This window comes from Microplitis mediator, chromosome 3 (genome assembly GCF_029852145.1).
Source record: "Microplitis mediator isolate UGA2020A chromosome 3, iyMicMedi2.1, whole genome shotgun sequence".
Taxonomy (NCBI): Eukaryota; Metazoa; Arthropoda; class Insecta; order Hymenoptera; family Braconidae; genus Microplitis; species Microplitis mediator.
Genome location: NC_079971.1, coordinates 5,024,215 through 5,040,024, shown reverse-complemented (window position 1 = coordinate 5,040,024; position 15,810 = coordinate 5,024,215). Strand labels below are relative to the sequence as shown.

At 25.0% G+C, this 15,810-nt stretch overlaps 1 protein-coding gene across 4 annotated transcripts; it reads right to left on the bottom strand.

The window, feature by feature from the left end:
* Positions 1-1,270: 1,270 nt before the first annotated feature.
* Positions 1,271-15,777, bottom strand: LOC130666174 (protein spinster). Of its 4 annotated transcripts, none has more exons than XR_008989619.1 (9): positions 14,501-15,777; positions 12,792-12,988; positions 10,961-11,316; positions 9,808-9,939; positions 9,469-9,730; positions 9,266-9,364; positions 7,918-8,110; positions 7,599-7,711; positions 1,271-3,210 (listed from the first exon to the last, which is right to left on the bottom strand). XR_008989619.1 is itself a non-coding variant. In XM_057466987.1 (8 exons), the coding sequence occupies exons 1-8, from the start codon at positions 14,703-14,705 to the stop codon at positions 3,155-3,157; spliced, it is 1,500 nt and encodes a 499-aa protein (XP_057322970.1). In that variant the 5' UTR covers positions 14,706-15,774; the 3' UTR covers positions 1,272-3,154. The 4 variants fall into 4 exon arrangements, 1 of the variants encoding a protein (XP_057322970.1); XR_008989621.1 differs by lacking the exon at positions 7,599-7,711 and adding an exon at positions 5,331-5,438 and having other exon boundaries at positions 1,272-3,210; positions 14,501-15,774; XR_008989620.1 differs by lacking the exon at positions 1,271-3,210 and adding an exon at positions 5,422-5,438.
* Between the last annotated feature and the right edge of the window lie 33 nt (positions 15,778-15,810).

Here is a 15,810-nt window from a genome sequence, read left to right as displayed (position 1 = left end):
TTCAAATTAAAAATTTATAATTTTATTTTTATTTTCCTTGTAAATTTTATTTTTAAACTTCTCAATAGTCAATTAAAATTAATTAATATTGTTGTTGTTTTTTTTTCTTTTTTTATATAAAGGTACAAATTATAATCAAAAGTATGGAATAATAAATAATTGATAAATTCTATTTTTTTGGCCATTACTTGCCGACTATGAGCTTCTTTATTTTTTAAAATTCATATAATTATTTAAGATTCCATACTTTGAACAAAAAAAAATATATATATATGTAAATAAAGTAAACGACCCAATTATTGGCACTTGATTTTATTATTTACTTTTTCTTTTATATTTTTATTAAATGTTTTGAAAATTTATATAGAAAATGGACTTTTATTTTATGATAAAATAAATGAAACAAAAAATAATTTTACGTCCATGAGATTACATGTCAATAATTAATTATACAAAATACTCCTATATTTAATTAAAAATATAATTTATTAATTAAAATAATCATCTAAAAAAAACCGGGAATCGGGGTCTCAAAAATGACCATAAAAATTTTTAAAAATATTTTTGTATGGAAAATTTTGAACCAGACCCCAATTAAAATTATTTATTAATAATAAATAAAATTATATTTGTATTTAGTGTCGATAATTGGGACCTTTACTTTACAAATACTTATGTAAATTATAAAATTTATATATTATTATTAATATTAAAAAAAAGTGTACCTATAAGATAAAAAAAAATTTATAAATATTTTTTATACCAATCGGCACTTAACGTTTTGAATAAACGTCGAAAAATATAAATACTTATTTAAAAGTAATTCTATTATTAATAAAAAAAATTTATAGACTTGTAAAAATTACAAGCGGATGTTAAAAAAAAATTTTGCTATCAAATTTACATTAATTAAAAATTGTAAAAACTAAAAAAAAAAAATAAACAAATTAATAAACAGTTTGTTATAAAAATGAAGCATAAGTTAATAAAATTGACATTATTTTATTTTATTTATTTATTTATATATATATATATTATGTATAAAAAAATTTATTATTAATTATTTAACCTATCGAGGATGGATTTTTAACTTTTAACAGTTTGTTTATTAACGATTCAATAAATCCAATTATTTTATTATGATAATTGGTTTATATTTAATTACTTGATATTTATCAAGTAACTAACGACTAATTATAAAAATATCTTACAGTTTTCTTTTTAGTTACAATAATTAATAATATCTTTCTTTAATTTTAATAGTAATTGTTTTTTTTTAATGTCATTTTAAGGAGATTTTAAGTTTTTAAAGCCTACGCAGTCTTATTAAGCATTTTTATAGAAAATTCAAAATTTTTTAAATTATTAAGCCGATAATATTAATTAGTAATGAGAAGAATCGAACGCCAATTTAGTAATCGATATTAACGTCCGTAAAAAATCTTCTAATTTTATGAAAATCCAAAAAAAGCAGAATAATTTTTTCAAATTTGAAAAATTAATTTTTAAATCAAAGATTTAATGAAACCTGATAATAATTTATCATCATCAATATATACTATATATGTATGTTATATAACCCAAGTAGCACAGAGTCAACTTTAAGATGTCTTTTAAAAGGACAAGACATAGTATATTACATACCTAGGCCAGTAAAATAAGAAAAGTCTCAGAGCACATGTAATTGTTGGACGAGGCTGACAAACATGTGGTCTGAGGCTTTTTTTTTTACTGGCCAAGGTGCGTATACTATTTTTCTGCTCGACGAAGCCGGAAAGTTACAACTTTGTTTTGCACAGCGGGACGAAAGTTGCCACTTTCCGACCGGAGGGCAGAAAAATTTTTTTCTTAGTCTCAAAGTCATTTTTTTTCTCCCCTCCGGGCGAAAAGCGTCAACTTTTCTCCCGCTGTGCGAAACGAAGTTTCCGCTTTCCGCCTCCGTCGAGCAGAAAAATAGTATACGCACCTAGGCCAGTAAAAAAGAAAGCCTCAGACCACATGTTTGTCAGCCTCGGCCAACAATTACATGTGCTCTGAGACTTTTCTTACTTTACTGCCCGAGGTGTAAAATATACTATTTTGTATGAATACGACATGCAAATGTTGGTTCCGGAGACAGAGATGAGTTGTGTTGTTTTTCCTGTCTTATTTCAATTGACAAGTCGTTTAGATGACTTATTTTACCACTTTTTGTAATTTACTTTTTGTTCACTTATGTTAAGTCTTTTAAGTAGGTATTTTTTCGGTGACATGAATTTCTGATCGTTTTGTCAACATACTGATGCCTTATCGACAAGTCAAAAAGTAGCCTAAAAACTGATATCTTATAGATGTCAAAAAGGCAAGTGTGCTACCTGGGCAAATCTCATTTGACTGAATTTTAAATTTCAAATTTGGCGCCAAATGGAATAATTTGAATTTTTACGGATAAAATGATTATAAATATAAACTATATTAATTATCATAAATTTTGAATAATTATACATATATATTATTTGAAAAATTTTGAAAATACGATTTTAATAATTTTTTATTACATATATTTAATATTAATCGAAGACAAGACAAAATTCTCTATTTCTGATCACTTCTTCTTCTCAGTCCCCTTAAAAGTTAATTTAATTAATAAATTTCTTTAAGACTTAATTAATTTTTTTTTTTTAATTATCAGATTCATATAAAGAGAAACTGATTCAAAAGTTTTCTAAAAAATTTTAACTAAAATCTTTCGAGGAAAGATAATGAAATACCTTAAAATGACATAACATTTAATTATCTAATTGCAAATTTTAATTATTATAATTTTTTTTTTGTTTTTTTAAATAAATAATTTGTTGGATTACACAAAATAAAATTTTTGGGACCACCAATGCACAGCCTTTGTCAAACAAGACAATGCTAAGTTTTACAAAAACGCCTAGACGACAAAAAAATTTTTACAAGATCGAAACAATGAACATAAATATAAAAAAAATATTTATGAGAATTGATAATACAACTGATTAATACAATATGAAAAAAGTCATAAAATAATTTCAAATAAATTAATTATAGTAACTAGTAATAATTGATTACTAACTAAGTATAATTAATTATTTGCACTAATCTATCAGTCATTAATTAATAATTAACATTTACTGTATATTTATAATTATTATCTTTCATTGTCTTCTCCATTACCTACTAGCGTTGTCTCAGCTTCATTTTTATCTGAAAAAAAATAATAACAAATAATTGATTACATTTTATTTCATTTTTTAGACAGTGCCCGCCATTTTTTTAAAATATCCATTGAATTTAAACTGTAATGAGAGTATTAAAATTTAATTTATTAATTAATTAATAAAAAATTAAAGGATTAATCGGAAGACAACGTAGTTGCATTTCCACCGAGCCACAGGCTTAAAAAAAATACTTACAGTTGTTACCAATTAGGAGTTGAAATGAAACTCGTTTGACTCCTAAGGTAATAGACCTAGTACCTGATCACTCATGTACTTTTATATCTATACTTAGTAAAATTTTAAAAATATAGGGTAGAGAAACCTTTTTGGACACATGGAAATTTTAAAAAATTAATTTGTAAAAGACGCAATGACAAAAATAATTTTTGAAATGTATTCGAAGATACTTTTAACCCGCTATTAAACTGGAAATTTCATTTGATACTTTTTAATTAATTAAAATAGAGTATTAAATGTCCAGAAATGGAGCAGTGGCCACAAATGGCACCTTTACCCTAGATATACAAATATATGGAGTGATCGGGTACTAGTTCCCTGATCGGGTACTGGGTCTCGTACCTTAACTGATAACAACTGCACAAAAAGAAAAAATTTCTTGGCACAAGAAAAATTTTGCATAAATTAAAAAAAAAAAATTTGTTAAACTAGAAGAATTTTTTGGCACAAGAAATTTATTTTCGCTCTGAAAAATTTTTTCTCACTCCAAGAAAAGTTTTTTTCGCCCCAAGAAAATTTTTGTTTTCAATTCATGATGAAAAAAATTTCTTGGGACGAGTAAAAATTTTTTGCGTCAAGAAAATTTTTTTCTTGTGTATAAATAATTATTTTTAAATCTTTACCTCGACGACAATTGTACCTACATTGTTCTTTTTTCAATTAACGCTTTAATTTTTCTTTAATTAATTAAAAAAATTTGAATACGGTCATGGCAGTTTAAATTCCTTAAATATCTTTAAAAAATAAATGGGAGAGGGAGGGGCATTGTCTGAAAATCACTTTAATTGAACAATTCGTAATCTGAAAAAAGAACTAAATACAAAATCCAATAATTAAATTCATCTCATTATAAAATCTATTCTATCAATCAAATAATTAATAAATATTAATTCATTTAAATTAAATATAATTAAAAAAATTTATATGATTAAATTTGTAATTATCATGCATAAAAAACACATTAAAAGCAACTACTTTTAAAAAAAAAAAAAAAAATATATATATATATATATATATATATATATATATATATATATATATATATATATATATATATATATATATATATATATATATATATATATATAATTTATATAACAAAACAGGCAAGCTTCATCAGCTTTTTAATTTTAAATTAAATTATCATTTTCTATTCAAAATATTAATTATTATTACTAATATTAATTAATTAATTAATAAATTAAAAAGCTTTATAAGTGCAATTGACAACACAAGTGCAATGACCACAAAATAAGTGGATTAAGTAGTGAATATAAATAAATAAATAAATTATTTTTAAAAAAGCGATAACAATGATGTGATTATTTAAATGATTTAATGTTTATAAATACTACCATTGTTGGACCAGCTGAAGATAATCCACCAATTTGCTATTGTGATAACGTATTACTTATTTGTAAAAAAGTTTTTTTTATTCTTCATATGGTTTATTATTTATTATTTATGTTATCGTGATAAAATATCGCGTTACAGTTCCCATAAGGACACGATTAATTCTACGCCCTTTTGTTTCCGGGACTCATGTGGGCGCAAAAAAAAAATTATATTTTTTGTAAGCATTTTTAATTAAACCCGAGTTGTAAATTCGTTGATGAAGAAAAAAAATTTTTTCTAAGCTCTGTCCCAAGAGTAGGGGCCGGGAATCCGAAGCGCGAAAATGAAAAATTCAAAATTTATTTATGGAAATTAAATGTACGTCGATTAGAAATTTAAAAAATTTTTGAAGTCATATTTCTTCAATGGTGTCTTGTAAGAGGATGCGCCTTTGTGGGATTTGTAACGTGATATAAAATTATGGAATAATGAAGAGATGATGAAAAAAAAAAAATAAAATGTAAATGAAAGTACCATATTACGGAGCATAACTAGTCAGGTGAGGGCCCATTGGTGAATTATATTTTTTCTACAAACGCGTTGATTCTGCTTGCCCATTATTCTTAGCATTTAGACATTCGGCTGCAAGAAACATGTTTGTAAGTTGTAAATTATAAAATTATAATTATTCCCATGCGTGTGCTGAGAAAGTTAATAAATAAATAAATAAATAAAAATAATAATAGTACTTTATAATCGTCTTGTTATTGAATATTTAATTATTATGATTTTAAATTTGTATTAAGAGCGCGACTATGAAATACCTGAGTTTCCCAAGTAGCACAGAGTCAACTTTAAGATGTCTTTTAAAAAGACAAGACAAATTTTTTTTTTATCTCAAAATCATCTTTTTTGGTATGAATACGATATACAAATGTTGATTCCGGAGACAGAGACGGGTTGTGTTGTTTTTCCTGTCTCATATCAATTGCAAAGTCGTTTAGATGACTTATTGTACCACTATTTGTAATTTACTTTTTTCGTCACTTGTGTTAAGTCTTTTAAGTAGGTATTTTTTCGGTGACATAAATTTCTGATCGTTTTGTCAACATATTGGTGCCTTATCGATATCTCAAAAAGTAGCCTAAAAACTGATATTTTATAGATGTCACGAAGGCAAGTGTGCTACCTGGGAATTTGTAAAACATTTAAGTATTTGAATTCAAAAATAAAAACTGTTCTTTTTTTTTTTAATTTACCATCAGTAAAAAAATAAAGTGAATTTATTTATAGACTGTAATAAATTCGTTGTTTTTAAATAATAAAAGATTTAGTTGTGTCTACTTGAGTTATTTTTAACATAAAAAATTTAAAATATCATTTTTTTTAACAGACGTTTTTTTTTATCATATCTACAGACATATAAATAGACTTAAAATCGTTTTATCGTTATATAATTTATAATTTTAAAGACGATATGCTACCAAGTACTTTTTACAAGATTATACTTTTTATGATTTTATTTTTTTTTTTTTATACATTTTTTACGAACTCGTAATCAAAAAAATTGTAATTTAAATTTATTGAGCATATAAATATTTAAAAAAAAAAAAGTTGATGTAAAGTTTTAAAAAAAATTACTAATAAAAATTCTAGTATGTAAATAATTTGATGAAAAAAGATCATCACAAATTTTTCATGGAAAATAATAAAATTTTCATTCAATAACAAGACGGTCGTAAATAAATAAAAAATATTAAATTATAAATAAAAAGTATGTAAAAAATCATCAAGTGTTTGAATGCACTAAAAAAAATTGTAAAATAATTACATGCATTATTTATAAACTCATTACTTGATATTTTACAAAGCCCACATGCGGTAAAAAAAAAGTTTATAAAAAAAATGCAAGGGTCTATAAATTGGGCCCCATTTTTTTATTTTTTTTTTGCAAGCAACTTAATTTTTGTGGCAGATCTAAACCAGCGGATAGATGATTCTGCAGCTGCTTTAGATGTTTATATTTATCGATATTAATATTTATACATTTGTTTTTCATTTTCATAAAATTAATGGAGCCCTGAAACTGTACCATTACCTGACAAATAAAAAATAAATAACATGTTAAGCGCCTAGTTTTTTTTCGCACATTTAACAAAAAATAATTAGCATATTACCATGAAATTATCCAACAATTCTTAAAAAAAAAAATAGTAAATAATTTATGAGTGTAAATGTAGCAGACGTCAGACAAATTAAAAACTATAAATAAATAGAGTAATCAATTAAAACAAGGATTTTATTAATTATTTACTCTGTATATTAATGATTTTAAATTTATCTGTCTGCTACATTCACACTCATAATAATTTTTCTATTAATTTATTCAAAGTCACTAAATAACTGATCTGGTTGTTACTGAACACAATTCAAAATCTAGTTTTCAATTTTTTAACTACAAAAATATTTATAAAATGATATTAAAATTTATGATCCTGAAGTTAACAAAAATTTAGCAATTTTCGGAATTCTTTTTTATTAACAAATTAATTTGAAAAAAAAATGCACACGTAGAAAATTTTAAAAACTACAAGTGCAATTTCTAAAAATTTTTTTATCTCATAATCTGTCATTTTTTAAAAAATCTAAAAATTATTAGCCGTCATCTAACTCCAGTATCATCAAAATTTTCGACTAAAGGAAATATATTAATGAGTAAAATAAATATATAAATTAATATTAACGAAATATAAAAAATATCAGCAACAAAGTAACGCATATATACTAGAGTAATTTGATTACCGAAATACCAGGAATCTTGACGCTTAACTTGTTAATCTTGAAAAAAACAGGATTACCTCAATCATCAGTTAAAAACTGTGGCTCTAACTCCATACTCGATATCAACTCATGCACTGTGTATGTAAAAACATGTTATTTTTATATAAATAAAATCAGTAATTAATAGACTATGCAACCCACTACTCTGCTAATTGCTGCAACTAAAAGTAACTACCAAGCAAGTCGCGCTATTTACAAAGCATCCTGTTAAATAAGTTATACCTTTCGACTTAGTAATTGTCAAATGTCAGTAATTAATCAATTATTTAAATTTACTTACCCGCCATGGTGAGATCAACGACAGCTTTGTCTTTTTCAATGTACAATGCAGTAAATAAGAAGAATAAACCTCCAATAACTTCTACGAAGATTGTTACGAATAACGAGTACTGCAGGCAACGGAACTCCGTCAAGGCAGCGAATTCATCAAATGGCCCTAGTGGTGTCAGTGCTGGTTTTAATCCTTCAGACATCTATTATAAACAAATTAATTTATCAATACTAATTAAGCATATCCGCGGCTCCATAAAATGGCGCGAAAATATTTAAATTTAAAAATACAAGAATTTTTTTTTTTCACGACCCAAATAGAAGGTAAGCAGATAAGGCACCAAAATGTTGACAACACAATCAGAAATTTATGTCACCGATAAAATATATGCGTGAAAGACTTGACACAAGTGACGATAAAAAGTAAATTACAAATAAGTCGTCGAAACGATTTTTGAATTTAAATTAATTTTTTTGGGGGGAAGAAAAGAACACAAATTTTCTATGACTTCTAGGACCAGCATCTGTATGTCTTGTCTATATTATTAAGAGAAATAAGGAAAATTTTTTTCCGGTCATATCTACATGATAGAATCAGTTAATTTTATTAAATTTAGTATCGTTGAAAAGGTCTTGACTTGAATTTGTGCCTTTCCATGGTTTGAACTCTTTGTTATTGCCAAGTTTCGAGATAAATAAATTTATCTAAATCATTCGAATTACATTTAAATTACGCGGGAAATATAGACGATCGTATTCATTTTCTTTAAATAAATTAATATTTTAATTATTCTGTCACTGAATATGACTGAATATATATAACTATTATATATATAATTAAGAGAAAAAAAATTTAATCTATGCCATGTCTTCTATGATAATGAAAATTTAAAAAATTTAATTTGGTGTTAGTGAAAAAAAATATATTAGACGACTAATAAAAAAAAATTTCACCGTATAGATTTTTTTTAAAGAATCTCATGATTATACAATCATCGAAATCAATAAGTTTGCGAATTAATGATGAAATTTGTGTCACTAAATTTTACTGATAACAGAAATAAACGAAAGATTCTAGAGTTGATTTTACAGTAGAGATTTTAATAAACAGTTAAATTCAAATTATATTTTATAAATTCGGCAGTAATATTCGGGCAGTCACGTAGTGAATGTACGTTGCCCGTTTAAAAAAAAAAAAACTTGGCTCGTCCTTTTAAAAGAAATCTTAAAGTTATCTCTGTGCTACTTGGGCACTAGGAAAATTTACAACTCCCTTAATATTCCCCCGCCATTACTAGATTTAAATGTCCCCTTCTACACAAATGCTTAATTAATTAATTAATTAATTAAATACACACCAATCCAATTAAATATGGACTTCCAGCGTCACCAAGCGCATGCGCCACTAGAATTTGAAATGCTTCAGCTGTAGATCTTCTTGTTGGTATCACGACATACTAAATAAGTATAAAATTAATAACAATAATTAATTACTTACTCAAATTATAAAATAACAGCTTGTGAGAGCTTCAGTTAAACTTTGAATATTATTAATAATTACCAATAGAATATCAGCAACGATAGACCACGTAAGATTAAGAGCCAATTGTCCAAAGAAAATGAGAATGAAACACAACGTTGAATTAATACTGGCTGTTACAACAGCAAAGAATATTAATGGAACACTTATGAGCAATCCAACGGCACAAATAAGTGGATCTGCTTGATGATAGCACACTCTGAGCTTCTGAGCCATTATTGAACCCAGTGGAACTCCAATTAGACCAGCTAACATTGCTATCAATCCGAAGACAAATGATACACTAAGACAAGAAAAATATATATAGATTTTATTTAAAAATTAACACATGACTTGAATAGTAAAATAAATAAAACTCACTCATCAATGACTAGTGAATTTGAATTTTGTAATTGTAAACCTAATTGTAAAAATTTTGGCGCCCATAGTGCTAATGCACCGGTAACAAATGCTACGCATGTGAATCCTCCCGTTGATAACATGAAGCTTCGGCTAAAATATTTATTAATTTATTATTATTCATGATCCTGAAATTGACAGACAATCAACAATTTTTGAATTTTTTTTTTTCAACAAATCAATTACAAAAAAATATTCTGAAACACGGTGACCCTGTAAGCTAACTTCAAAACTTCCCGCTATTTTCAAGCTCAGAGAGCTAAGATGTAACGAAGATTTATTTATTTATTTATTTATTTAAGAGTAAAAACGCCAATTGGCAATATACAAAAAAATTAACAATATTAGAATTTGTAAATTTTAATATATGTATAAGAAAGAAAAGAGGGTACAGTAATCAATGTATGCTTCTGATATCAGGAGTATCAGTAATTTCATTTACTACTTTGTAGTAGAAAATTTAAGATCTTCTAGATAAGAAAATTTAAAGACCAGATCAGAAAACTAGACACTTGAAGCTACAATTTGACTATTTTTTTTGTGCAACTATTTTCCTTCGAGTTACAACCTGGGGAAAATCACTGAAAAATTTTCAACTTTTTCAATATCTCTCAATTTTTGTGACTAGTGTAATATTGAAATTTTTTAAATTTTCAACGGTCGCAATTAAATTCCCGGATACTTTTCAAAATTTTCTGATATTTTCATGATATTTCCCGGCTGCATTAAATTCTCTGGTAATTCCCAGTTTTCTCGGTTTGTGACGCACACACACGACCGGACGTCCACCCGAAAACAGTCAGAACAACTTCCTAGGATCTCAAAACGTCAAGGTCTGATGAAAACTCAATTTTCGAAAAACCAAGAACTTCCCGTTTTTTTTTAAATTTTAAATTTCAAACAGCGGGAAGCTAAAAAAAAACTAAATATGCACATGTAGAAAATTCAAAAAATTATAGGTGCACTTTTTCCGAATACTTTTTTTTTTCATTATTTATTGTTTTGAAAAAAAATTCAAAAATTGTTAGACGTCGGCTACCTTCAGTATCATCATCATTAATTAAAAATCATTAAATTAATTAATTGTCTGGTAAATATTGATATGGAGACTCACTTTTTTAATAACTCTTTAATATCAACGGACCAGGAAGTACTAGAAATATGTGACCCGCCTTCTTTTTCACCTCTTGCTGGGTCTCTGACTAATGTTAAAATTAAAATAATAGCAATTATTCCTAATCCAGGAGTTATCCTTAATCCCGATTGCCATTTGCCAGTTGCCTGTACTATTTTAGCACTGGTAATATATCCCAGACCACTTCCTACAGGTATTGCGAAGTAAAATAGCGCTAACATTTTAGATCTAGTGTCTTTTACAAATAAGTCACTTATTATCGTTGGTGCTATTGTTGAATAACTCGCTTCTCCAATTCCAACGCACATTCTTAACGCAATAAATCCTTCAAATGACTGAAAAATTAATTTAGTATATATTCATAAGTATGTAAAACATTTCAAATTAATTTAACGCGGGTAAAAAATAATTCAAGTATTAAAATAAGTCTATAAATGAAAGTCATTGGAAAATATTTCATATATTTGATTATATTTAAATAATTTTGTTTTTTTTTTCTTTAATAATTGAGAAATTGAGCGGAAGAATTGATTTTTAAAATTTTTCAAAATAATATTCGAGTAAAATTTTGTAAAGTAAATAAAAATGGAAAACTATGACGCGAGATTTTATTACTGAGTAATTATTGTCTGGAATAATAAAATCAATCAGTTTTTTTATTTAATTATTTATATATCATTAGAATAAATGGTGTCCTGTCAACTGATCCCAACAATTTTATACCACGACAAGTGATCCCTACAAATTGATCCCATCGACGATTGATTTTTATCAACAACTAATTTACATAATTTAACTTTCTATGTTTATAAGTAAATTTTAATTACGGTAAAAATATTGGTCTTATAAAAAAAGTCTTCGAACAAAAGTTGTAGGAAATTTAATTTCATAAAAAAAATGTCTCTTATAATTTTTTCTTATGACTAATAAGAAAGCCGTAATTTCAAAAATAAAATTTTCATAATTAACCAATTTTTGAATCATTCATTATGAATCTTAATTTTTGAATGACGGTGAAAATATTGGTCGTATAAAAAAATCATAAGAGACATTTTTTTTATAAAATTAAATTTCCTACAACTTTTGTTCGAAAACTTTTTTTATAAGACCAATATTTTCGCCGTAATATTGAAAATTTGATACCATCCATTCCAAAAATAAGGCAAAAATCTTATCCCCACTATTCAGTTTCATTCAGAACTTAAATAAAATTTTCCGAGAGTAATTAAAAAAAAAAAAAAATCGGATAAAAAACTTCAAATAAAATTTTGTTATATAAACAATAATGAGAAATTATGACGCGGAATGTAATTACTGAGTAATTATTGTCTAGAATAATAAAATCAGTCAGTTTTTTTATTTATTTACTTATATGTCATTAGAATAAATTAATGACAGTTAATTAGATTATTTTTAAAATCAGAAATTACTAGTCAGTTTCATTCAGAACTTGAATAAAATTTATCTAGCAATTAAAAAAAAAGTTATTAAATGAAATCATTAAATAATTCAGAGATAATTTTGAAATATTTCATTCATAAATTAAATATGTAGATAAAAATAAATAAAATTCTTTTGATTTACTGATATCAGTCACAATGACTTGATATCTACTATCTCTAAAAAATATAAAACTCAACTATTTACTTAACGTATCTCAGAAATCAATGACAAGAATAAATTATCATAGATAATTTTAAAATCAACATAAATTCGTGTCTGACTTATTTTATAAACTCCAGAGAACCGAGCGTGAGTATGATAAGAATAGCTGTGAATTTTTAAATTTGAATTTAAAATAAAAATGAACCTTCATATAAGAGCCAAGGTAAGTCGTCAAGCTCCAAATAAATACACCGACACTCATTATTATTTTTCTGTTATATCTGTCACCAAGATAACCGAACAATGGTGCGAATATCATGTAGCTGACGATAAATGCTGTTTGTAATAAACCAGAGGATCCATTTTCGATTTGAAATTTTTCCTGTATCGCTGGTAATATTCCTGTGAAAAGAAATTGATCATCAGTACTCCAGAAAATAATAAATAATTAAATTACCAAACAATTGACAATTTTTTAAATGTTTAAAAAAAAGGACACCCGGTTTTCTGTACTTCTGATTTAATTAAATTAAAAAATTTTTAAAATGAGTTTATCTAATTATTTGTAATTTGTTTATTAAAAACGATAAAATTGTCAGATGTCTCGAGATTTCATTATCATTAAAATTACTTTTGATAATAATAATAATTAATAATTTATTTACAAATTTAAAAAAAAAATTATGTAATATTTTATGATGCTGAGAGAAGCTGACATTGGGAATTTTATTGTTTTTAATTACTGAGTTAATTATCATCTTAAAAATTAAAAAAAAAATGATACTGACATTAGCCGGTCTAATAATTTTTTTGAAACTGATAAATTTTTAAAAAATAATATTACAAAAAAATGCACCTATAGATTTTTTAATTTTCTTCATATGCATATTTTTAGTTTTTTTTTTTTATTGATTTGCTAAAAAAAAAATATATAATAACTATTGTCTTCTATTTCTGAATTAAAAAAAAATATAAATAATAAATTTTTGGAAAATTTTGCTCGTCAGTAATTACTTTCGTTATTAAAAATCAATAATTTTTTTAATGACTGCTATTTTTAGCGAAATGATATTTTTGATAACGAAAGTAGCAAAATTTTTTAGTTTTTATAAATAAATGGCTTGTAAGTAAAATAAAATTTCTCTAATACCCACAGAAAAATTTTTCAAAGATTTAGATGTGCAATTTTTATGATACTAAAATTAGCCGAGGTCTAATAATTTATGACCTAGAACTTAGCAGACAATTAAGAATTTTCGGTTTTTTTCTCAACAATTTCAATAAATAAAAAAGTGAAAATATTCACATGTCGGAAATTAAAAAACTTGAGGTGCAATTTTTTCAAATACTTTTTTTTTTGCAATTTATTATTTAAAAAAAAATCTAAAAATGATTAGGAGTCGGCCAACTTCAGTATCGTAATAATTTTTTAATTTTTTCAAAATGATGAATTACAAAAAAAAATATTTTAGAAAATTGCACTTATAGTTTTTTAAATTTTCTACATGTGAATATTTTTAGTTTTTTTTTTTAATTCAAATTTAATTGATCAAAAAAAAATCAAAAAATTTTTACTTTTCTGCTAACTTCAGTCTCATTTTTTTATAATCCTGAAGTTAGCAGACAATTAACAATTTATTATTTTTTTTCCACTAATTAATTAAAAAAAAAAAAAACTAAAAATATGCACATGTAGAAAATTAAAAAAACTACAAGTGCAATTTTCCAAATATTTTTTTTTTCAATTTATCATTCAAAAAAAAATCCAAAAGTTCTTAGATCCCGACTAATTCCAGTATCACTTTTTTTTTATTTCTTCTTCAAGTATTCTAGTTTTTTTATCTAAAGCACCAAATTTTTAAAGTGTCTGCTACTCTCAGCATATTTTTAGTGTCAAAAAAATTCAAAATTTACCTGCAATTGTTGTCCTGTCCATATAATTAATCAAATTAACAAAACATAATATGACAACAGTGATCCATTCTGACATAGTTACCGATTTTATTTCTTGTTTGTCACTTTCATTTTTTTTAATTACACTATTACTTGAGCCACCAGTTTCTTCATTAACAACTAAATATTGCCTAGATACATGGGGTGGTATTATTGTATCTTCCATTTTTAAATATTTATATATAACTTTATAAACAATAACCTCAACAAATAAACAAAAACTAAATAAATAACTGAGAGTAAAAATACAAATGTTTGAATATTGAAAATGTCAACATAAAATACAAAATATAAATAAAATAATAATTTAAACTTTCACTATCATTTCATAATTGACAATCGTTTATCGTCGATAGTATTTATCAATGTACGCTTATATGTACATATATTTGTGTTGTAATAAAATGATGTGGTGTCTACATAGCGGTTTCCCTCAGGTCAGGCCACCTTTTCTTGACGAACCAGAGCTCGAGTTTACGAGGATAAGGTTCTTGGTAGATATTTATAGTAATAACCAACACAATTATTCTTACAACGTGTATTGCCTGTTAAATTTGTCACGTGTTAAATACTCATTAACCTTGTGGATGTATATATATATATAGATATATGTATATGTACATTACATATAAAAATCAATGCATTGAAATATACACACAGATTAAAGTAGACATATATATGAAATAAATATGCAGTAGTTTATATGGTAGACACAACATAAAAAATAATATGAATCATACGTTTGAAAAATGAATAACAAAAAAAAATATACAAAGTTGATTGCGTTGACATAACGACAAATTTTTGTTTACAAATTCAAACTATGGCGGCGCTTTAGTGCCCAAATATTTTAGTTATTATTATTGTCACTTATAAATTTTTAAAAAATAATTAACTATTAATATTTGAGTGTGAAACCAGCAGACAATTAACAATTTTTGGATTTTTTTTTTCAACAAATCAATTGCGAAAAAAAAATCTAAAAATATGCACATGTAGAGAGTTAATCATTTGATATTTATGAGTGTGAATGCAGCAGACATCACACAAATTTAAAATTAATAATAATTAGAGTAAATAATTAATAAATTAAAATTTAAAAAAAATGCGCATTTAAAAAATTTTGTAATTAATAAGTGCATTTTTTATAAATTTTATGTTATTAATAATTTACTGTATTTATTAATAATTTTAAATTTGTCTGGTGTCTGCTACATTATGAGTGCGAATGTAGCAGACAGTAGACGAATTTAAAATTACTAATAAATAGA